We start from the raw sequence: 24429 nt of genomic DNA, 5'->3' as shown, positions 1-24429 counted from the left end.
AGAATTGAAAAAACCTGCACTTTGGGAGGCTAAGGCAGCGGATCACTTGAGGCCAGGAATTTGAGACCAGCTTGGCCAGCATAGGGAAACCCGCCTCTACTAAAAATAGAAAAATTAGCCAGCCATGTTGGCAGGCCCCTGTAATCCCAGCTACTTGGGAGGCTGAGGCACGAGAACCATTTAAACTTTGGAGGTGGAGGTTGCAATGAGACGATGGAGTGAGACTCAGTCAAAAAAAAAAAAAAAAGAGGCTGGGTGCGGTGGGTCATGCCTGTAATCCCATCACTTTGGGAGGCCGAGGCAGGCGGATCACGAGGTCAGGAGATGGAGACCCTCCTGGCTAACGCGGTGAAAGACAAAAAATTAGCTGGGTGTGGTGGCCAGCGCCTGTGGTCCCAGCTACTCGGGAGGCTGAGGCAGGAGACTGGTGTGAACCCAAGCGGAGCTTGCAGTGAGCCAAGATAGCGCCAGAGGACTCTAGCCTGGGCGACAGAGTGAGACTCCGTCTCAAAAAAAAAGAAAAAATAATTGAAAAAACTTGGGAGATGTTCCTATTGCCAAGTGGCAGAGACTCCTGACTCCTCTCACTCTACAACTGCCTACATGGCCTCTTTACACCCAGACTGTCTTCCTCCACAGACTGCCAGGTGCCACCCCAGTGCCTTTACTTGTGCAGTGGGCAGAGCTGGGCCAGGAAAACTGTAACTAGCCCACCAGGGGGACTTGACAGACTTCCTGTCTGTGAAGTCTAGGTCTGAGCATTTTTCATTTCTGACCTGGGTGAGCTGAGAGGTAGGAATCTGGAAAGCTGATCTTAGTTTTCTTTTTTTTTTTCTTTTTTTTCCATTTTTTGAGACAGAGTTTCCCTCTGTCACCCCGGCTAGAGTGCAATGGTGTGATCTTGGCTCACTGCAACCTCCGCCTCCTGGGCTCAAGCATTTCTCATGCCTCAGCCTCCCGAGTCGCTGGGACTACAGGTGCCCGCCACCACACCCAGCTAATTTTTGTATTTTTAGTAGAGATGGGGTTTTGCCATGTTGGCCAGACTGGTGTCGAGCTCCTGGTCTCAAGTGATCTGCCCACCGTGGCCTCCCAAAGTGCTGGGATTACAGGTGTGAGCCATGGCGCCCGGCCTTTGGTCCTGGTTTTCTGATGGCTTATTCAAAGGCTCCCTTGGCAGAGCTTGCTCTTCCCCTCCGTTCACTGCATAGTGCACAGGTGATATGGAGTGGATTTGCACCTGTCTCAGAGTTTTGTGAGGTGGTCTTTGTATTGGAATCTTGGTTCTGCCACTTACTAGCTTGGTGGGGGTAAGTGAGTTATCCCATTTCTGCCTCTCCTTCATCATCTGTACTGACCTGCAGTAATAGTACATCTGTACCCGTCGGGTTGTTGTGAGGTTGGTTTTTCTATTCTTGTATGACAAACTTAGCAGCTTAAACCAGCACCTGTTTATTACCTCATAGTTATGTATGCAGAAGTCCAGGCAGGCTCAGCTGTGCATTACAAGATTAAAATCAAGGTGTTGGCAGCTTTGCTCTTATCTGGAAACTCTAGGGAAGAAGCTGCTTCCTGGTTTATTTAGGTTGCTGGCAGAATCCAGTTCCTTGGAGTTGTAGAACTAAGGTCTTTGTTTCTTTGCTGGCTGTCAGCTGGGGACTACTCTGTAACTTAAGGTCCACTAACTTAGGACTCTAATTGGATGTGCAAAATGCCATCACAGCAGTACCTAGATGAGTATTTGATTGAACAAACAGGGGTCGGGAATCTTGGGCTGCTATCTTTAGAATTCTGCCTACCACTGAGGATTAAATGAGGAGATATATAGAAAGCATTTAGAGCAAGTCCTGGTATATAACAAATGCTGTACAAGCATTACCAAGGATTCAGTACTGCAAACTTGGCTCTGAAGCTGGCCACTGTGGGCTGCAGGAGAACAGTATTTCTTTTTTTTTTTGAGATGGAGTCTTGCTCAGCCTCCCAGGCTGGATTGCAGTAGTGTGATCTCAGCTCACTGCAACCACCTTCTCCTGGGTTCAAGTGATTCTCTGGTCTCAGCCTTCTGAGTAGCTGGGATTATAGGCACCCGCGATCATGCCCGGCTAATTTTTGTATTTTGGTAGAGAGGGGGTTTCACCATGTTGGCCAGGCTGGTCTTGAACTCCTGACCTCAGGTGATCCTCCCGCCTCAGCCTCCCAAAGTACTAGGATTACAGGCAGAAGCCACGTGCCCGGCTGAGAACAGTGTTTCTATAAAAGATGGGAATTGCTGGCCAGGCGTGGTGGCTCATGCCTGTAATCCCAGCACTTTGGGAGGCTGAGGCGGATAGTTCGCTTGTGTCTGGGAGTTCAAGAGCAGTCTGAGCAACATGATGAAACCCCCATCTTTACAAAAAGTACAAAAATTAGCTGGGCTTGGTGATGTTTGCCTGTAGTCCCCGCTACTTGGGAGGCTGACGCAGGAGATCACTTGAGCTCAGGAGTTTGAGGTTGCAGTGAGCTATGATCACACCACTGTACTGCAGCCTGAGCGACCAAGCAAGACCCTGTCTCTTATCAATAAATAAGACATGAGAATTGGTAATGTAGTGTGTGTTGCGAATTGGTAATGTAATGTGTGATATTCTCCTGGGCATTGTGAAACTATGTAATATTTTGTTAGGGCCAGGTGCAGTGGCTCACACCTGTAACCCCAACACTTAGGAGGGCAAGGCAGGAGGATCAGTGGAGGCCAGGATCCTGGGCATCACAGCCTGACAAACTAGCCTGGGCAACATAGCGAGACCCTGTCTCTAAAAAAAAAAGAAGAAAATTAGCCAGGCATAGTGGCATGTGCCTGTACTCAGGAGACTGACATGGGAGGATTGCTTGAACCCAGGAGTTTGAGGTTGCAGTGAGCTATGATCGTGCTGCCACATTCCAGCCTGGGCAACAGAACAAGACCCTGTCTCTAAAAAAATAATACAAAAAGATTCTGCTGTGTTACAGATGTTGAGATTTTGTCTTTGTTTTTCCACAGTGGTTTGCTAAGAAGGCCATTTTCAACTCTCCACTGGAGGCTGCTATGGCGTTCCCTCACCTGCAGCAGCCCAGCTTTCTACTGGTAAATATCAACTGCTTGCATGAGTGTCAGCGTGGCCATAGTTCTGTAGCTGTGGGACTTGAGTGTCCTTCCCATTGACTTGAAGAACTCTGTAGTGGTTGTTTTTTAGGGGCATGTGATGGAAACAATGGCAGACTCCTTAACTTGACTGTGCCTCCTTATTACTACAGGACCTTGGGGTTACTCGACCTCTGGGCTCTGGGTTTTCTCATACGAGTTCATTCAAATTCTATTTTCTCTACTTCCCAAGGATATGAGGAGGAGGAAGAGCAAGTGAGAAGGATGTATATTAGAATGTTCATGACTTGTAAATTCTTGAATAGATACGAAGCATTCTAATAATCAGTCCTAACTGTCATCAGTGAAAAATGGAGACACTGTTGTGCTGGGGGCTGCTAGGTTGCACTTTAAGTATTAAACATGATGCTGAGAATTGGGTGCAGTGGCTCATGCCTGGAGTTCCAGCTACTGAGGAGACTGAGGCAGGAGGATTACTTGAGCCCAAGAGTTTGAGACCAGCCTGGGCAACATAGTAAAGACTCAAAAAGAAAAAAAAAAAAAATGATACTGAGAAGTGAGAAGTTAGATATGAGGCAAGTATTGGTGATGAAAGTTCCTAATTTTAGTTCTTAGGAGGTGTTTTTGTAAACATTTATGTGGAAGGACATTCTTCCTCAGTGCACCCCACTAGAGTCAACAAGTCTGGCCCATGGCCAGACAGCTCAGGTCTCCATCTCTGTCTCAAGCACTGTGAAATCCACCCTCGTTTGGAGGTGGACAAGGCCTTAGATATCCTTTGGCAAAGCTGTCTAGGTTGAAATTCTAGCCGTTTCTCCTGATCTTAATCCATTCGCACAGACGCCCTTTTTCTCCTTGTAGTCAGGGTGCTTTCCTCACATCCCACGATAGGTAGATTTCATTAGTCCTTGTCCTGAGTCTTTTCTGGCTTCTCCATTACTTTCATGATTAGTGTCTACTTGGCTGAAGCCATCTATAATGTTTGTCTGCCCTGTGTTTTAAGATCATTGGTTTAGTGGTTCAGTGTCTCCTGAATAAAGGACAGCTCATTTAAGAGAGCTTCTGCCATAGCCATGATGTTGTTAGGCGTTCTTACTGATGATCACAACGGTGTATTCATGGTGGTCCATCAGGCTGGAAATTTCCAGTTGATGGGTACAAACTCAGTGGTACTTTGTGGTTTGTGAGGGGTGCCCTTACACAATCAAGATCCTCTTCTGGCTTTGGGGCTGACTCTGGGACCAACCCCTACTTATGGATTGGTAGAAGTCAATCCTGTTCTGATCATGTGCAGCACTCTGAGGGGGTACTGGGAAACAAGGCTGATAGTTCCTGGTCCAGAGAGCATAGAACTACGGCCTCTCCTAGTAGTACTCTTTGGGCCACTGACACACATGAGGGGCTGGGGAACCAGGCCAGTGGTTATGGGTCTGACTCATAACCTATTACTTGGATTTCTGTTTGACTCCAGTCAGTATCACTAAAAGCTGCAGAGTGAATGTCCTCGTGATTTTTTCGCTTTGTTCTGTCTTCTAGGCTAGCCTGAAAGCTGACTCTATAAATAAGCCCTTTGCACAGCAGTGCCAAGACTTGGTTAAAGTCATTGAGGATTTTCCAGCAAAGGTATAGCTCTGCTAACGTCTCTCTTTGGAGCTTTTTTGTGGTGGCTCATGCCTGTAATCTCAACACTTTGGGAGGCCGAGGTGGGAAGATTACTTAAGCCCAGGAGCTCAAAACCAGTCTAAGCAACATACTGAGAACCTATCTCTACAAGAAATTTAAAAGTTAGCTGAGTATAGTGGTGTGTGCCCATAGTCCCAGCTACTCAGGAGGCTGAGGTGGGAGGATTGCTCGAGCCCAGGAAGTCAAGGCTGCAGTGAGCCATAATTGTGCCACTGCACTCCAGCCAGGGCAACAGACTGAGACCCTGTCTCAAAAAATATGTATTTTGTTTATTTTTTTATTTTATATTTTTTTATTTTCTTCATTGTTTCTGGTTTTTTTTAAATTTATTTATTTTTCTTAATTTAGTCTTCTATCACACACAAAAAATGTATTTTGATTGGCAGCTGACTTACTTAACTGGCCCGAGTCTAAAGCAACACTGCTTGGTATGCCACGTACCCCATTGGAAGAACCCAAAGCTACTCTTGTCGTTGGCACCATGGCACCAGGCTTCCTTTGGGTGCAGGGCTGATCCCGTAGGTCTCAGCCAGGGCGTGGCCTCCTCAGAGGGAGCTGGGCGGCAGGTGGTGCAGGACTAGAGCCGGGGCAGGAGTGGGTGCTGGTCCTGCCCGCGGCTTCACCACACATTGTTTCAGGAGCTGCACACCATCTTCCCATGGCTGGTAGAGAGCATTTTCGGCAGCCTAGATGGTGTCCTCGCTGGCTGGAACCTCCGCTGCTTACAGGGGCGCGTGAATCCCGTGGAGTACAGCATCGTGATGGAATTTCTCGACCCTGGGTAGGTAGGTTGGTCACCGGAGAGAGGCTGGGTGATTCCTCATGGTGATTCCACCTTTAACCACTCTCTGAATTTCTCAAGATTAAGAAACAATCAAAGCAAGATAATTTGCAGTTCATTTGCCCTGTTTTTGTTTGTTCAATTTCATATTCAGTGGCCCAATGATGAAGTTGGTTTATAAGCTTCAAGCTGAAGACTATAAGTTTGACTTTCCTGTCTCCTATCTGCCTGTAAGTAAACCACAGTGGCGAGAGTGGTGCTTGGGGCAGTGGGCCTTGCACAGCCCTGTGATGATGGGCAATCTCCTCCAGTCCTCTGAGGGCAAATTGAGGAGCGATTCGTTCCAGGGGTATAAGAGGCAAAGGAAATGGGTATTGCATGGCTGCTACCCTTGCTGTCTGCAGCTTTTTATGAGATGGTAGGAGAAGTTCTAAGCAAAGACACTTGTTCGGGCACTGCTCAGAGTTAGGGTACTGTCCCCACAGGTGGGTTCTGTGTGTAGGTCTCTTCCCCAGCAGCCTTCCCAAAGTGCTGCTGTGCATGTGGGGCACTGCGTATCGGGCACCACGCACCAGCACCTGCCCGTAAGCCTCACTGCCTCTCTCTGCAGGGTCCTGTGAAGGCGTCCATCCAGGAGTGCATCCTCCCTGACAGTCCTCTGTACCACAACAAGGTCCAGTTCACCCCCACTGGGGGCCTTGGTCTGAACCTGGCCCTGAGTATCCTTTGGTGGCCCTGAAGTAGGGAGGCTGTGGGTGGCCCAGCACTTGACACTGGGTAGGGGGTGGCTCATCAACCCTGCGTGTTTGCCCCTGACACTGCTCTCAGATCCGTTCGAGTATTACATATTCTTCTTTGCCTTGAGCCTCATCACTCAGAAGGTAGGGAAGGGATGCCTTTTGCTGGGAGAGGTGGGGCCACGGCCCAGGGCTTTCCTGCCCTTGTTGGTGCTTGGTGGCCTGGCAGTGTCCAGAGCCCACGCTAACAACTAGCTTGGTTTTCCAGCCACTCCCTGTGTCCCTCCACGTCCGTACTTCAGACTGTGCCTATTTCATCTTGGTGGACAGGTACCTGTCATGGTTCCTGCCCACTGAAGGCAGTGTGCCCCCGCCACTCTCCTCCAGCCCAGGGGGGACCAGCCCCTCACCACCTCCCAGGTAAGGCTGCCCTTTGTTAAGACCTGGCCCTTCCATAAGGGAGTGGCGTGGTCACTTGCATCGCCCACAGGGACAATGTTGCTACCCTTTGTCCAGGGTTCCCAAATTTTTCTTATGCCTCATTCCCCACCCCCAGCTGTCTTAGCACAGACTGGAGGGTGGAGGTGTGGAGGGCAATCTGTCGTTAGTGTTCGGTGTCTTTGGCCATCACTGAAGCTATCAGGTCCCTGGAGGCCTCCATGGCCTGCATGGGAATGGGCCGTGTTGTGCGTGGAGCAGCTCTCCCCATAGGCGGTGTCTGAGGCAGTGAGCAGGGTGGAAAGGTCCTATGAGCAAAAAAAATGGAAATCTCTATGGGCCCCAGGAGCAGGTATTGAAGGGGAGGCCCTTGTCCAAAGAGCCTGTTTTGCCAGTCCAAACAGGCTAAGCCTGATGCATGCCTGCACAGGTCGGGAGTGTGAGCCAGGGGCTTTCATGCCTGGCTATCCTGGGTCCTCAGTGGACACTAACGCAGGGCCTCTTGGCCGACTTCCCAGGAAACCCTTTTGCCCCAGCAGCAGCTGCCTGTGCACCTCTGACCCTCCTTAATCTCACTGGCCTATCGCCTTCCCCAGGAAGCTGCATGCAGGCCCCTTCCTGCAGATGCTGGCCCACCCCAAATCTGCTGGCATGTGTAAGGCAGGCCAGGCCTTTACCTACAATTCACGTGTGCACAGATTCCCCAGAGGGTGGAGGGGAGAAAGGGAGCGGCAGGGAGGAGACGCTGCCCAGGTGGTGGCAGTGATCAGTGACCCTGAAATGTTGCTGATCCTGTGGAGGACTTGGAGGTGAGGCGGATTCACATCCCCTTAGATGCAGAATTCAGCTGCCAAGCAGTTTTTGATGCCTGGTTTTTTTGCTTATTTTAACTTTTTGGGTTTTTTAATTTTTTCTATTAGAAATTATATATGTAGGCTGGGAGTGGTGGCTCACGCCTGTAATCCCAGCACTTAGGGAGGCCGAGGTGGAGAGATCACCTGAGGTCAGGAATTCGAGACCAGCCTGGCCAACATGGTGAAACCTTGTCTCTACTAAAAATACAAAAATTAGCTGGGTGTGGTGGTAGCCTCCTGTTACTCGGGAGGCTGAGGCGGGAGAATCGCTTGAACCCAGGAGACGGAGGTTGTGGTGAGCTGAGATCGCACCACTGCACACACACACACAAAAAAAAAGAAAAGAAAAGAAATTATGTATGGTTTGGGTTTATTTATTTATTTATTTTATTTTATTTTATTTTATTTTTGGAGATGGAGTCTCGCTCTGTCGCCCATGCTGGAGTGGTGCAGTGGCATGATCTTGGCTCACTGCAACCTCTGCCTCCTAGGTTCAAGCGATTCTCCTGCCTCAGCCTCGCAAGTAGCTGGGATTATAGGCACAGGTCAGCATGCCCGGCTAATTTTTGTATTGTTAGTAGAAATGGGGTTTCACCATGTTGGCCAGGCTGGCCTCAAACTCCTGACCTCAGGCAATCTGTCCACCTCGGCCTCAGACAAAGTACTGGGATTACAGGTGTGAGCTACTGCGCCCAGCATTTTTTTTTTTTTCTTTTTTTTTTTGAGACAGGGCCTGGCTTGGTTGCTCAGCCTGGAGTGCAGTGTTGTGATCACAACTCACTGCAACATTGACCTCCTGAGCTCAAGTGATCCTCCCACTTCAGCCTCCCAAGTAGCTAGTACTATAAGCATGCACCCCCACACCTAGCTTTTATTTTATTTTTTTGTAAGGTGGGTCTTGCTCTATTGCCCAGGCTGCTCTAGAACTCCTGGGCTCGAGCAATCCTCCTGCCTTAGCCTCCCAAAGTTCAGAGATTACAGGCATGAACCACCACACTGGTCCATTGTGGGCTTTTTTTGTTTTTTGTTTTTTGTTTTTTTGACAGGGTCTTACTCTGTCACCCAGGCTGGAGTGTAGTGGCGCTGTCTCTGCTTCAAGTGATTCTCCTGGCTCAGCCTCCCAAGTAGCTAGGACTACAAGTGCCTGTTGCCACGCCCAGCTAATTTTTGTATCTTTAGTAGAGACAGGGTTTCACCATGTTGGGCAGGCTGGTCTTGAACTCCTGACCACAAGTGATCTGCCTGCCTCGACCCCCTAAAGTGCTGGGATTACAGGTGTGAGCCACCACTCCCGGCCTAGCCATTATGTATTTTTAAAGACGGTCTTACTCTGTCACACAGGCTGGAGTGCGGTGTCAGAATCATCACTTGGTGGCACAATCATCACTCAAGCCAGCCTGTCACCTCAGTGACTATAGGCATGCATCACCACAGCCAGCTAATTTAACATATTTTTTTTTTTGCAGAGATATGGGGATGCCTTGCTGTGTTGCCCAGGCTGGTCTTGAACTCCTGGCCTCAGCAGTCTTCTGCCTCAGCTTCCCAAGTAGCTGGAATTACAGGTGCAAGTCACCACACCTAACTTTTTATTTTGAAATAACTTCAGACTTACAGATAAGTTTCCACGCATAATAAAAATAACTTGCAGGCTGAGCACAGTGGCTCACGCCTGTAATCCCAACACTTTGGGAGGCCAAGGCGGGAGGATGGCTTGAGGCCAGGAATTCGAGATCAGCGTGGGCAACGTTGGGAGACCTCATTTCTACAAAAAAAAAAAAAAGCCAAGTGTGGTAATATGCAGCTATGGTCCCAGCTACTCAGGAGACTGAGGTGGGAGAATCACTTGTGCCCAGGAGCAATGAGCTGTGAGCTGTGAGTGTGCCACTGCACTCTAGCCTGGCGTAACAGAACAAGATCCTGTCTCGGGGAAAAAAAAAAGGAACTTTCATAGACCCTTCACCCAGATTTCCAAATTGTTAACACTTTGCTGCATCTGTTGTTTTCCACCTCTATTGTATGTGGTTTTTTTTTTTTTCCTCTAAGCCAATATGAGTAAGCTACAGGATATGACACCCCTTGACCTCTTAATATTTCAGTGTATTTCCTAGAAGTGAATGCATTATCCTATATAGTCACAGTGCCTGTAACCACACCAGGAAGTTAGTATTGCCACCAGGCCTCACGCTGTGTGCAGTGATGTTTCACAGGCTCACCCAGTGTATGCAGTGATATTTCTAGTCCCCTTCAGTCAGGAATGGTCCCTTGCCTTTCTGTCTTTCCTGACCTCGACCCCTCCAGAGCATGCGGCCGCCCCTTAGGCTGTCTGGTATTTGCTGGTGACTAGGCCCAGTGTGGGCTTTGTTGGGAGGAGCACCGTAGTGGGACACCTGGTCCTTGCCAGGTGCCCTTTTATCACTGGGTAAAAAAGGTGTCGGTCAGGTTTTTCCATTGTAAAATAATTACTTTGTGCCCAGATTAAATAGTAATGAGGCTGGGCGCGGTGGCTCATGCCTGTAATCCCAGCACTTTGAGAGGCTGAGGTGGGCGGATCACTGGAGCTCAGGAGTGTGAGACCAGCCCAGGCAACATAGCAAAATCCCATCTCTACCAAAAATTTAAAAATTAGCCAGGCATGGTGGTGTGCGCCTATAATCCCAGCTACTTGAGAGGCTGAGGTTGGAGGATTGCTTGCACCCAGGAGGCGGAGGTGGCAGTGAGCCAAGATCATGCCCCTATACTCCAGCCTGGGCTACAGAGTGAGACCGTATCTCAACCAAAAAAGAAAAAAAAAATTAATAGTGAGTGCCTGGGCAACATAGCACGACCTTGTTTCTACTAAAAAGAAAAACATCAGCCAGGCATGGTGGTGTTGGTCGCAGCTACTTGGGAGGCCTAAGTCTAGGAGGTTGAGGTTGCAGTGAGCTGTGATTGCATCAGTGCACTCCAGGCTAGGCAACAGGGTACGATCCTGTCTCAAAAAAAAAAAATGATAACGAGAATTTACCGGGAAGATGTATGGAGACTATGCAATTATCAGTAGTGTTACCATCCACTTTTGATTCTCCCCTTTTTTCAAATTGATTTTATTTGCAGACGGGTCTTGTTCTCTTACCCCAGGCTGGAGTGCAGTGGTACGATCTCTGCTCACAGCAACCTCAACCTCCTGGGCTCAAGTGATCCTCCTGTCTCAACCCCCGAAGTATCTGGGACTACAGGCAGGCATCACCACACCTGGCTAATTTTTGTATTTTTTTGTGGAGACAGGGTTTTGCCATGTTGCCCAGGCTGGGAATTTCTTAATTTTTTAGAAACAGGGTCTTGCTCTGTCACCCCAGGATGGAGTGAAGTTGGTACGATCATTTGTCACTATAGCCTCAACTCGTGGGCCCAGGCCATTCTCCCTCCTCAGCCTTCTAAGTAGCTAGGACTACAGGCACATGCCACCAGGCCCAGCTGTTTTATGTTTCAATGTTTTTGTGGAGATGGGTTCTCACTTTGTTGCCCAGGCTGATCTCAAATGCCTGGCCTCAAGAAATCCTCCTGCCTTGGTCTCCCAAGGTGCTGGGATTACAGGTGTGAGCCCCCATGCCCAACCTCACTGTTGATTGTTGACCAAATCAGCTATTAATAGGGCGGTTACCAAATGGTGGTTCTCTAACTTCATCCCTCCTTCATTGATTAGTGGGTCAGTGGTCACTCTGTGGTAAGGAAGACTTCTCTCTTTGCTATTTATTTATTCAGGTATATCAGTGTGGATCAGGGGGCTGGGGGGAGGTGTGCCTTGTGCTGTTGAACAACTTGTAATCTGTCCCTGCTCTCGTTGATTTTGATATCCAGATTGCCCCTGGCTAGGCCAGCGGGAGCCTGTAACTCGGGCCTGTTTCTGTGTCTCCCTCAGGACACCAGCCATGCCCTTTGCTTCCTATGGCCTCCACCACACTAGCCTCCTGAAGCGACACATCTCTCATCAGACGTCTGTGAATGCAGACCCCGCCTCCCACGAGATCTGGAGGTCAGAAACTCTGCTCCAGGTGAGAGTTGAGCTGGTCAAAAGAAACCATTCAGCCAGCCAGGCACGATGGCTCATGCCTATAATCCTCAGCACTTTGCGAGGCTGAAGTGGGCAGATCACCTGAGGTCAGGAGTTTGGGACCAACGTGGCCAACATGGTGAAACCACCTCTCTACTAAAAATATAAAAATTAGCCGGGCATGGTGGCAGGCACCTGTAATCCCAGCTACTCGGGAGGCTGAGGCAGGAGAATGGCTTGAACCCAGGAGGTAGAGGCTGCAGTAAGCTGAGATCGTGCCATTGCACTCCAGCCTGGGTGACAGAACTAGACTCCATCTCAAAAAAAAAAAAAGAAAAAGAAAAGAAACTGTTGCCATCTTCCATCCACTATGTGGGACAGAGTCCCAGAGGCGGCCCCTCAGCCAGGGGCTGATTCTAAATTGTTGGTATTTTCCTGCTATGACATTTAGAAAACATGAAAATAAATCTGCCCACCCTTCTAACTTATATGTCATTGATGGTGTTTTTCATCCCAGGATCGCCTGTCCATGGAAGTTGTTCCGTTTTGCCTGTGGTGATATAATTGTTGCAGAGTCTTTTGGTTTCCATGACACTGAATGGTGAGGGGTCTGTGCAGCCTCCACAGGCCTTCCATTGATTCAGGGGATCCAAGTAGTAGGTGGCAGATTTCCTTGTCTGCCCAGAGGGGCTGCAGCCTGTCAGGATGGTATGGGCTGGCTCACTTCCTGAGTGCTGGCCAACTCGCAGATCCTGGCTGTGTCTTCTAGGCACACATCAGAGAGATTCAGCAGGTGCTGCTTCTGACACTGGATCCTGGGGCTGACTTGGTAGCCACAGCCTTGCTTTTGACAGCCTGGCATGTAGATAAGATAGGTTTCTATCTCCCATCTTGTATATAACTCCTAGTATTTGGGGTGCTGCACTTTTTGAAGCCTCCATACCATTTCACAGCATCCTCGCAGGGTGGAATGGTAAGAACCGTTGCGCCTGTTCACAGAGGGGACCATGATGCCCAGATGGCTCTTGGCTGTGTGGACTGTGGGCTGTGCTGGCCATGAAGAGGGCACAAGATCATGACACAGGGCTTATAGGGCAGAACTGGAAGGTTCTGCTGTTCCCTGGACCAAAGGTTTTTTTTTTTTTTTTGAGATGGAGTCTCCCTGTGTTGTCCAGGCTGGAGTGCAGTGGCACAATCTTAGCTCCGTGCAACCTCCACCTCTCAGGTTCAAGTGATTCTCCTGCCTCAGCCTCCCGAGTAGCTAGGATTACAGGTGTCCACTGCCACGCTCAGCTAATTTTTGCATTTTTAGTAGAGATGGGGTTTCACCGTGTCTCACACTCCTGACCTCAAGTGATCCATTTGCCTCGGCCTCCCAAAGTGTTGGGATTACAGGCGTGAGCCACAGTGCCCGGCCCTTTTTGTTTTTTTAATTAACAAAAAAAATTTAATTATAAGATATACATAACATAAAATTTATTGTCTTAACCATTTCTAAGTGTACAGTCAGTAGTGTTAAATACAGTCATGTTGTTGTGTATCCAGTCTCCAGAATGCTTTTCATCTTGCAAAACTGAAACTGGACCAGCCCGGGCGCAGGGGCCTCACACCTCTAATCTTAGCGCTTTGGGAGGCCAAGCAGGAAAGGATTGCTCAAGGCTGGGAGTTCAAGACCAGCCTGGCCAACATAGTGAGACCACATCTCTTTTAATAAAAAACAAAGAAATCAAACCATTAAACAGTTCCCCACCCAGCACCTGGCAACCACTATTCTGCTTTCTGTTTCTATGGATTTGACTCCTAGATCTCATACCCAGAGTATTTGTAGCACATAGTACTTATTTGTGTGTGACTAGCATGCTTCACTTAGCGTAATGGACTAAAGATTAATCCATGTTACAGCATGTGTCAGAATTTTCTTGCTTTTTAAGGCTGAATAGTGTTCCATTGTGTGGATGTACCACATTGTGTTTATTCATTCATCTCTCAGTAGACACTTGAGTTGCTGCTTTTTTTTTTTTTTTTTTTTTTTTGAGACTGAGTTTTGTTCTTGTTGCCCAGGCTGGAGTGGAGTGGCGCGATTTTGGCTTACCACAACCTCTGCCTCCTGGGTTCAAGTGATTATTCTGCCTCAGCCTCCTGAGTAGCTGAGCTGGAATTACAGGCGTGCACCACCATGCCTGGCTAATTTTGTATTTTTAGTAGAGACACGGTTTTTCCATGTTGGGTCAGGCTGGTCTCGAACTCCTGAGCTGAGGTGATCCACCTGCCTTGGCCTCCCAAAGTGTTGGGATTACAGGCATGAGCCACTGTGCCCAGCCCCCGCCTTTTTTTTTTTTTTTTTTTTTTTTTAAATCAGAGTCTTTGTTGCCAGGCTAGAGTGCAGTGGTGCAGTCTTGGCTCACTGCAGCCTCAAACTCCTGGGCACAAGCAATCCTCCCACCTCAGACTCCCAAGTAGCTGGGATTATAGGTGTGATGCCCCACCACACCCAGCTAATTTTTGTATTTTTTGTAGAGACAGATTTTCACTATGTTGGCCAGGCTGGTCTGGAACTCCAGGCCTCAGGTAATCCACCTGCCTCGGCCTCCCAAAGTGCTGGGATGACAGGGTTGAGCCACCATGCCCGTTGGTTGCCTTTTTACTCTATCAATAGTATTTTTTTCATGCTCAAGAGTGTTGATTTTGATGAAGTCTAGTTGTCTATTTTTTTTTCCTTTTGTTGCCTGTGCTTTGGGCGTCATATCTAATTAATCATTGCCAAATCTAGTGTTATGAAGTTTTCTCCCATGTTTTCTTCTGAGAGTGTATGGTTTTAGTGCTTATCCTCAGGTCGCTTACCCATTTTGAGTTATTTTTTGGCGATGGTGTGAAGGAAGGGCCCAGCTTCACTGTTCTGCACATGGGTATTCTGTGTTCCCAGCTCTGCTTGTTGGAGACACTGTCCTTTCCCCACTGGATGGTCTGGCACCATTGTCGAGAATGGTTTGACTAGCTAATGCTTTTTTGCAGGTTTTTGTTGAAATGTGGCTTCATCACTATTCCTTGGAGATGTATCAAAAAATGCAGTCCCCTCACGCCAAGGTATGTTTCCACAGTTTTTCTTCCCACCTTCTGCTTCTGACCCTGCTCAGCCTGCTGCTTCTTATCCTGCCTCTGAGTGAGTTTTCACAGGCTAGATGGTGGGAAGCAGAAACCCACCACCCACCTGTCACTCAGAAGCCGAATAATAAGTGGGCATTGTTCTCTAGTTTCCGGTGGGAGGAAGCGGGTGTTGCACCCTGACGTGTGGACACTTGTGGCCTGGAAGTCTGGCCTCTCTGGGGCCTTCCCTGTGCAGCTTCCTGAGCCCCCTCCCTGGCAGCGGGAACAGATGAGGTTGTGGTGCTCTTGCTCTGGGGGTGGGGGAGCTGCCATGCCTCTGGGAGCCACTTTCTCGTCTGTCTCCTCGACCATCAGCAGTGCCTTTGTGCTTTCCCACGAAGGGGTGGCCTGGAGCCTCCTTTGCCTGCTCCCCCTACCCCCCCACCTCCTCCAGAGCATGAGCAAGCAGCCCTTCTAGTGGCGAGTGGCACCTGGTGCCCCCCTGCATGCAGCCTGGCTTGCCTCTTCTCCCTCCGCCTCGCCTGTCCCCGCTCTCTCTCTCTGGGCAGCACGCTGCTTTCAGATGCATGGAGGTGGCGGAGGCCCTGGGTCGTTCCTGCTGTTGCTGTTCCTGGAGCTAGCACCACCCCTGGACTGGTCAGAGTGAGAAAGCAGCTAGGTGAACCTTAGATCTCCAGTCAGTCATCCTCCATTGGAGCAGCTTGACTCATGCCCATCCGGGCCCCTGACTGAAGTGGCATCAGCCACGTAGTCTGGTGCCTGTGGTGTCTGTGCATCAGTATGCTTGGGAAACTTTGGCTTTGTCACTGACAGATTTATTGAGGGCTTCCTCCAGAATGTGGGTGATGGAGTTAAACTTCAGAAGAGCATCCAGTCATTTTTCCTCTGGTTCTGGCGAAGAGCTGTGGGTCTGTTTCTGCCACAGTCTCTGCGGCCAGTTCCATGGCCCCATGCTTTGCCATGTGGAGGCTTTCTCAGAGCATAGGGTCCCCCAAATCCTAACCCTCAGAATCACATGGGCGGAGAATGGGGAAAAGCTGAGGACCCCATCTTGCGCCTCCTGAGTCACAAAGAGCCCGCAGTGCCCTTCCTGCTTCCAGAGCAGACTTGCTGCATGTCTCTGGCTGGTGCCTGGGGGCCTGGTTATTCCCCAGGCCCGCTCCTCCCGTGGGGCTCTGGGACACTCACTCAGCACTCATGCATGTGGCGTGGCATGGCCTGGCAGGGGCAGGGACCACTGTACTGCATTGTGTTCCTATTGCTCCTTTTGCCTTCTGAGGGAGTGGAAACACACCTACTTTCAAGAGTCAGCCAGAAAGGCTCTTTGGGGCTGTCACCTGTGAGGATTCTGTGTCCTCACGGGCCAGAGGAAGGGCAGGGGGCTGTCCCTGTGGCTGGCAGGAGGTGCAGTTCCCTTCTTCCCCACATTCGCTTCCTCTTGGCCAGACCTTGGGGTGGGTGGACCCTGCTCAGAATGCCTTGCAGTGGCCGGACCAAGTACCCAGAGATGCTCCACTCTTCGCCTCTTCCAGTTCAGGCAAAACACAAAATGCAAGAAAACTTGGTGGGTGGGAGCGAGAAAAGGCAGCTGTGGAGGTCTGTGTCTCCCAAGGCTTCTTGCCGCTCGTCCAGGCCTGTGCTACACGTACTGCCATGCAGAAATCCCTGCCCATCCCCACTAGCCCTTATTTTCAGATGCAGGAAGTGAGGCTCCTGGGGTCATCCTCCTCACCCTGCTTGAGTCCAGGATGCGTGCTTGCTCCCCAGTGGCCCTGTGGGCAGTAAGGATGGCCATGGAGCTGTAGGCCACTGTGTTCCTGCAAGCAAGGGCAGAGCCACGCTGGGGAACTATGTGTCTGATTCCTCCCTGAGCCCCAGGTCTGGCACAGAGGAATGCTGTGGGGGGCAACACCTCCCTGCCCTGCTCCTTCACTCCCTGCTCTGCGTGTCGTGGCGACTGGCTTGTGTTCTGATTTCTCCTGTGTGGAGCCCAGTGGGTGTGCTGCTTGGGCAGGAGGCATGCTGCTGGCGGGGCAGGATGTGCGCCAGGCCGGCTCTGGCTGCACTGGGCTGAAGGGGTGCTTCGGCAGGCCGTGGTGCTGCAGGGCAGTAGGTTGGAGGGTCCTGGCTAGGAGCCAGCTCAGCCTCAGGTTCCTGCTGCCTCTGGGTGTGTGTGGCTGTGGCCAGATCCTCGGGGGCTCCCGCCCTTGGGAACCCACTCTATCTGGAGGGTGGGAGTTTCTGGTGTGGTAGGAGAGGCTGCCTCCAGGAGTCAGAGCTGATGTGCACACCACCTTAGCTGACGTCCGGACTGTGAAGGTGGAGGGCAGGGCCTGGTGGCCTGAGCCTGTGCTCCTTGTGTCTGTGCTACCCTTGGGGACCTGTCCTCGTCCTCTGTTCTCAGAGAGCCAGTCATGGAGGGGACATTGATTGAGTTTTAGACACATAGGAATTGATCATATCTTATACCAATTTGGTACATTTCTTAAGGCAACCCAGGGAAATCCAGTCAATTCCACATGTGTCTTTTCTGGGCAGAGTCCTCCTGGAACGTGCTCCACTGGTTTCTTTTCTGAGCCTCAGGATCTTGAGGTCTTGGTGGCTGGCAGCGTGTCCCAGCGAGGGCCCTGGGCTCTTGGAGGGCTCTGGTTTGCATGTGCCACACATAGTGTGACCTCAGAGTCACTGGGGAGAGTGGGTTCCATCTTGAAGGGCAGTGAGTTGGGCCCTTCCAAGGAGCTAGAGAGGCCTTTAGGCCCCAGCAATACTGAGGGGCCACCCAGGTGACCTGGAGGGTCCCTCTGCCCGGGCCTCCAAAGCGAGGAGAGTGTGGCCACAGCCCTGGCCTGGCTGCGGAGGGGGGTGCTGCGCTGGTCCGCGGCTGCTGGGACTGCAGTTGTTTGGATTGTCACTGACTGTGCTTTGTTTTTGTTTTTTTCTCCTCACTCCTGGGCTCCTTCTCATTGCTTTCTTTTTCTCTCCGCTTCCCCCTCCCGTGTCTGGTCCTATCTCTCCCCTTCCCCACCCCATCCTCTTGTCCTCTGCTCTTCTGCCTCTTCCGGCATCTCTCTGTTCCTTGTCTCAGCTGGAGGTTCTGCACTACCGACTCAGTGTCTCCAGCGCCCTCTACAGCCCCGCCCAACCCAGCCTCCAGGCCCTCCACGCCTACCAAGTACTGGCTCATTCGTTCCCTTCCCCCTGCCCAGAGTGCATGTCCATGCCTGGCAAAGCAAGGGGCCGCCGGGGCCAGCCGCTGGTGACTCAGAGGCTAGTTCCAAGCAGAGCGAAGCCCCTGTGTCGGGGGGAGGCAGGGGTCAGCCTCCAGCCTGGCTTGGCCCCTGGCTTTGTAGACTAGCTTGGTTGGGGGTGGGGGTGGTGGCTGTGTGGCAGAATGAGGCATGTGGGCATGTGGCCCTGGCTGTCCAGGCTCCCAGCCAGTGGAGGTGTCACAAGCTCTCCAGTGTTGGAGGCCCTGTGCTTGGCCCTGGTTTGAAGAGCTGGAGTCTTCAGGCCTCAGCAGTGGCTGGGTTCACTGCACTCTGCAGGGTCTGGCGCTCAGGAAGGAGCTGAAGACGCAGAGGCCTGGGACTTACGGGTAGTGTGGGTTCTGCCTTGTTCAGAACTGTCACCCAGCCTGGAGGTGCTGTGACCCAGAGCCTGCGTGTGAGGCAGGGGGGTGGGAAGGACCTGGGGCTTGACCCTATAGCCCGCAGAAGCTGTCAGTCCTTGACAGCCCAGCCAGGACCTGGGCCTTCACTCGGGGAGCCCTGGCCACTCATATACACCTCCAGAGGCGGATTAGAGTGGGTGGTGACCTCACAGAGGTTGTGGCTGCCTAGGCAGAAATGACAAGTGTGTGGATAGATTTGAGGTCAGTGAAGCAGAGTTCAGACCTGTAGGGGACTTCAGGGATGACAGAGGAATCTGTGAGAGCCGGGGGAGACGGGTTGTGCTCACAGCCAGTGATCTGTCCCATTCACCTGGGAAGGAGCACACATGATTGAACAGGAATTTAAGCATAAGATGAGAAAATGTGTTGGCCCCTGAGCACTGGTAGGCTGGATGGCGGCCACAGCACACGGGGGCACCTCATTCCACAGGAGCCACTGCAGAGGAGAGGAGGGACCTGAGGGTTTGTGCCAGGGAGGGAGGACAGTGTCCAGAAAGCATCTGGCAAACCCCATGGTGGGATGGGTGACCAGCGAGACCCAGGTGGGGTGAGCTGAGGTGCTGTGAGTCTCAGCCCAGTGGGAAATGTGCGGCTTTGGGGACACATCCTTAAGAAGCAAGCAGGTGTGACTGTGGCCAGGGACTCCATATGGGAACATGGCCCAGGAAGGGTGCAGAGCTGAGGGAGAAGTTTGGCTCAGCAAACCTGTGGGAAAATAGCCTGAGAGGGTTCCATGTGACTGCCGGGGGCAGGGGCGGACAGTGGGCCCTCCAGACTCTTCGGAAGGACCAGGTGAGGTGGGGCAAGTGCGCCAGCAGGGGAAGGCAGTTTTCCAGTTCCCATGTGGAGGTCATCCCCTCCCCTGAGCTGCAGGGAGGATGTTACGGCTCAGGATCCCAGGCCAGGATTGGAGGGAGGGCCTGGGCTGAGACTGGAGGAGGAGAAAGACCCTGGTCTAACTTCCCACCCCACTGGTGCCCTTCTAGTTGGGCAGTATAGGTACAGGTATTATGTCTCATACTTTTCTCCTTCTGTCTTTTTTTGTTTTTTTGAGATGGAGTCTCACTCCATTGCCCAGGCTGGAATGCAGTGACATGGTCTTGGCTCACTGCAATCTCCACCTCCCAGATTCAAGTGATTCTGCCTCAGCCTCTTGAGTAGCTGCGATTACAGGCATGTGCCACCCACCCGGCTAATTTTTGTATTTTTAGTAGAGACGTAGTTTCACCATGTTGGCTAGGCTGGTCTCAAACTCCTGACCTCAAGTGATCCGCCTGCCTTGGCCTCCCAAAGTGTTGGGATTACAGGCGTGAGCTACTGCACCCAGCCCTTTCTTCCAAAAGAATGCAAATTCATTGTCCAAAGACTTAACGATACAGATAGAGAAAAACAGCCAGCCGCGATGGCTCACGCTTGTAATCCCAGCATTTTGGGAGGTTGAGGCAGGCGGATTGCTTGAGCTCAGGAGTTTGAGACCAGCCTGGGCAACATGGCAAGACCCCTGTCTCTACAAAGAAATACAAACATTAGCCTGGTGTGGTGGTGTGTGTGCCTGTGTTCCCAGCTACCCGGGAGGCTGAGGTGGGAGGATCCCTTAAGCCCTGGAGGCAGAGGCTACAGTGAGCTGAGACCACGACACTGCACTCCAGCAAGGGTGACAGAGTGAGACCCTGTCTCAAAAAAAAGAAAATGCCTCCCACCCCATAGCTGCATCTTCAGACTCAGCCACTGATCTCTGGGGTGTGTCACTTGGACCTGTGGGGACAGTTTCCTGACGGGGAGACTTGAGTGGGTAGGGATATGGGCAGTGGCCCGTGCGGAGTCTACAGCATCCCAGGATATACCCGGAGGCTGGGCCCTGCACCAGCCTCAGCAGCACAGATGTGTTAAGGCCCAAAGGGCTAGGGGACAAGTGTGGAGAGGCGAGCATGTCCACTCAGACTCAGGGTCCTGCCCTTAGCGCCCCCACTTCCCTGCGCTCGTCTAATCTCGATGCTCCCACCTGCCCTCCCAATGCTAAGCAACCAGAGGAAGCCCATGGCCACCAAAAAGGCTTTCCTCTCCGGCTAGATCTCCAGGATCCTGCTTGTATGTTACAAATCAAAAGTTTGGCCTAGGCTGGACGCAGTGGCTCATGCCTGTATTCCCAGCACTTTGGGAGACCTGAGGTCTGGCCAACATGGTGAAACCCCATCTCTATGAAAAATAAAAATTAGCTGGGCATGGTGGTACACACTTGTTGTCCCAGCTACTCAGGAGGCTGAGTCAGGAGAATCACTTGAACCTGGATGTGGAGGTTGCAGTGAGCTGAGATCACGCCACTGTGCTCCAGCCTGGGCGACAGAGGGAGACCTTGTCTCAAGAAAAAAAAAAAGTTTGGCCTAATATGCTTGACTGTGCTTTTGTCTTGGGGTTTTCCTGGCCACAGGTCCCTGGGCAACAGAGGAAGTGACGCCCGGGGCTTCTACTGGGCCGAGTTCTCATCTGGCTGTGTCCAGGATGAGGAGCAGGTGGAAGGAATTGGGGAGGAAAGTGAAGACATGGGTTTCTTATTTTTGAACAAGGTCTTACTCTCACCCAGGCTGGAGTGCAGTGGCACGATCCTAGCTCACTGCAGCCTCAAACTCCTGGGAGCAAGTGATCCTCCCACCCTAGCTTCCTGAGTCATTAGGACTATAGGTGTGCACCACCACACCCAGCTAGCTTTTAAAAATTTTTTGTAGAGACAGGGTGTGCCTATGTTGTCTAGGCTAATCTCGAACTTCTTCTTAGCGATCTTTCCGCCTCGGCCTCCCAAAGTGCTGGAATTACAGGTCTGAGGCACCACACCTGGGTTCCATGTGCTTTCTGCACACACTTGGGAGGCAGGTGGGAGACCCTGGATCCAGAGCTTGTGGGTGATGCTGGCTTTCTCCTGCCCCAGGCACCAGTGCCCAAGGGCACAGCCTGTGCCACCCGCTGCGGGTGCAGAAGCGGGGCTGGGAGGCCCTCTGCAGATGTGTCTGTCTTAGTGAGGCCTCCCCAGAGTGGGCTGTGTGGGCGCTGGGCCAAGCACTTCCCTACCACAAGCTGATCACAGTTCAGACCAAGCAGTGCAAGGCATGTCCGCAGGGTGCCAGGCACAGTGGTGCCCCAGGGGGTGGCCCCACTCCCGGCCTGGCTCGTGCCTCCTGTGGGGAAGCAGAGCAACTGGCTCGGAGAGGGATGTGGTCAGACCTGGAGGCCGAGTGCTATGGGTGCCGCGTTCCTTCCCAGGCCCTCACCCCTCCTTCTCCACCTAGGAGTCGTTCACGCCTACTGAGGAGCATGTGTTGGTGGTGCGCCTGCTGCTGAAGCACCTGCACGCCTTTGCCAACAGCCTGAAGCCAGAGCAGGCCTCACCCTCCGCCCACTCCCACGCCACCAGCCCCCTGGAGGAGTTCAAACGGTGGGTGGCCCTTGCGGCTTCCCACCGCTGCCGTCTCCCCCACTTTCCCTCCTAAGGTGTTGCCCACAGTGACCTCTCCCCAGGGTATGGAGGGCAGGGTGAGGGGAGTCCCTTTCTGCTCACAGAGCACGTGAGGCCTCTCCAGACTGGCCAGAGAGGCCCCATTGTGCTGCCATCTCTTGCATCTCATATTCTTCAACCCTGTCAGAAGAGCTGGGGTGGCCCTGACTGCCAGGCCCACCAGGGCCAGCAGAGTGGGCTGTTTGTATGGGACTGAGATGAGGTGTGTGCAGGAGCTGCACTGACTCGGCTGCCTGCGTGCTGTGTGTCCTTGGGATGTTCCCTAACCTCTCTGAACCGTGGTTTCTTCCTCTGAAGAATGGGGCTGAACCTCCCGGAGGTGCCCAGTGCTCTTCCCCGGCAGAGTCGACCCTCACTGATGGGAGCCCTGGGGTCATCTGTGAGCAGGGCCTCCTTACTGGGCAAGCAGCAGGTGACCCTCCCCATCCCCTGCAGGGCCGCTGTCCCGAGGTTCGTCCAGCAGAAACTCTACCTCTTCTTGCAGCATTGCTTTGGCCACTGGCCCCTGGACGCATCGTTCAGAGCTGTGAGTGTTGGCCCCGTCACACGTGTGCCTGTGTCCTCTGTGTGCCTTGAGGTGGGAGGTCCTCTGGGGCAGATAAAGGAGGAGAGCAAGTGTTATCACAGAGGCCTTGGCAAGGAGGGGGTCTTGGAGGGCCACATTGTTTTTTCTGTTTGAGTTTCCAAAGCCAACCCTCAGGAAAGCCCTGCCCTGTCCCACCTGTCTGGTGCAGGGCAGGTTCCCGCCCTTTCCTGACCAGGGAGCATTCTGCCCCCTGGGCTGGGAAAAGCCCACCTTGGCTTCTGGAGGGCCAGCAAGAGAGCCAAACCTCACAGGGCTGTGCGCGTCTCTCCTGTGCCCTCTGGGGGAAGTGGGAAGAGTCAGTCCCACCCAGCTGCCGCCTGGTACCCGGGCTCCAGGCCCCCGGAGGATTTGGCCCCCAGCCACTGAGCCCTTAGCACACACCTCCCCCACAGGTCCTGGAGATGTGGCTGAGCTACCTGCAGCCGTGGCGGTACGCGCCTGACAAGCAGGCTCCGGGCAGCGACTCCCAGCCCCGGTGTGTGTCGGAGAAATGGTGAGCCTCAGCCCCTCTCACAGACATGCCACTGGCTGCCCCAGGTGGATATTGCTCCAGTGGGTGGAGGCCAAGCCAGCAGCCTGTGCTGGGGTCAGCCTGGCCCTGGCCCCCGTGGCCTCCTGAAGTCCTCTCCCAATCCCTGCTGAGTGGAACACAGACTAGCCCTTTCTAGGCTCAACTTTGCCAGGCCCTAGAATTGGTTTCTCATGGAAGCTGTGGGTGACCCATCCTGCCCTGTCCCCTCTCCCTTCTGTCCCAGATGAGTGTTCAGCCACCCCCAAACTATCCCTTGACCTTCATCAGCACAGAGCAGAGCAGCAGTGATCAAGCAGGGGATGAGGGAGGCCGTCTTCCCCTCATCCCCTGCTCGATCCTCACAGCAGACCCCCAGGCTTCCGTGGCACCTGGCATGGCCACTGACCCCTCCCCTCCTTGCCCAGGGCATTCCCCTTTGGACCCTCTGGGGGATCCTCCCTCAGCCCCCCCAGGCTCTGGGCTGGCCTCTGCCATGGTGGCCTCCATCCACTTGGAAAGGGGCCTCAGCCTTGCTAAGGATGTGGTGTCCTCAGAGGGCCTGGGTCTTACCTGCCTCTGTCCTGCCCTCCCTGCCTGCTGCCCGTGGCCCCCTGAGCTGTCATCTGTGACAGCTTGTCACCTTGGCCAGGGAGAGTCTGAAAGCCCAAGGGTGAGCAAGGGCATTAGGGGCATGGACCGGCACAGACCCCGCCTCCAGTTGGAAGGCTGGCCCCAACCTGCCACCTCGGTCCCCAGGGCGCCCTTTGTCCAGGAGAACCTGCTGATGTACACCAAGTTGTTTGTGGGCTTCCTGAACCGTGCGCTCCGCACAGACCTGGTCAGCCCCAAGCATGCGCTCATGGTGTTCCGAGTGGCCAAAGTCTTTGCCCAGCCCAACCTAGCTGAGATGATTCAGAAAGGTAAGTCCTCAGCCTGGGCCAGCCGGGTAGATGTTGACCCAGCCAGACCAGGGCCAGGCCCTTAGCTGGCGGTGGCTGGTCTTTAAGAGGGACCCACATGCCCAGAGTGGGCCCCGGCACAGGGTGCTGTGGAGACTCCTGGGACACATCTGTGCGGTGAAGTCTGAAACCGGCTGGATCCTGCCTGCCCTGCAGCCACCAGGCACTGGGTGGGGGATCGCAGGTGTGTCCACAGAGCGGGGCTGCACGGTCCAAGCCGCGTCCCCGTGACCCCGCTGTTTCTCCCTGGCAACTCGTGGTGGCCGCTTCAGGAGGTGAGCCTGGTCTCTGCCGTGCATTCATCCTGGCTGGGTTGCGCGTTGGTTTCTGTCGATCCTCCTGTTGTTTACCTCCTGCAGACACTGCTAGGGGCTCTGTGAGCCACCAGCTCCCCCATCCGCCCTCCCCATGTCAGCCACCTACTGTGTGGGAGATGCTGCTAGGCA

At 52.7% G+C, this 24429-nt stretch overlaps 1 protein-coding gene across 6 annotated transcripts in view; it reads left to right on the top strand.

Annotated features, from left to right (window-relative positions):
- Positions 1 to 24429, top strand: part of SMPD4 (sphingomyelin phosphodiesterase 4) — a 29620-nt gene that overhangs the window by 1987 nt on the left and 3204 nt on the right. For 2 of the 6 annotated variants that reach the window (XM_024243000.3, XM_054548769.2), the window contains exons 2-15: positions 3020 to 3103; positions 4658 to 4744; positions 5443 to 5585; positions 5740 to 5815; positions 6196 to 6304; positions 6414 to 6466; positions 6591 to 6742; positions 11513 to 11645; positions 14657 to 14728; positions 17835 to 17921; positions 21701 to 21846; positions 22363 to 22453; positions 22906 to 23006; positions 23781 to 23944. In XM_024243000.3, coding sequence (XP_024098768.2) covers positions 3020 to 3103; positions 4658 to 4744; positions 5443 to 5585; positions 5740 to 5815; positions 6196 to 6304; positions 6414 to 6466; positions 6591 to 6742; positions 11513 to 11645; positions 14657 to 14728; positions 17835 to 17921; positions 21701 to 21846; positions 22363 to 22453; positions 22906 to 23006; positions 23781 to 23944 — 1498 coding nt within the window. 6 annotated transcript variants of the gene reach the window in all.

This window comes from Pongo abelii, chromosome 11 (genome assembly GCF_028885655.2).
Source record: "Pongo abelii isolate AG06213 chromosome 11, NHGRI_mPonAbe1-v2.0_pri, whole genome shotgun sequence".
NCBI lineage: Eukaryota > Metazoa > Chordata > Mammalia > Primates > Hominidae > Pongo > Pongo abelii.
Note: the sequence above shows the minus strand (reverse complement) of the source record. Positions and strands in the feature narration are given on the sequence as shown.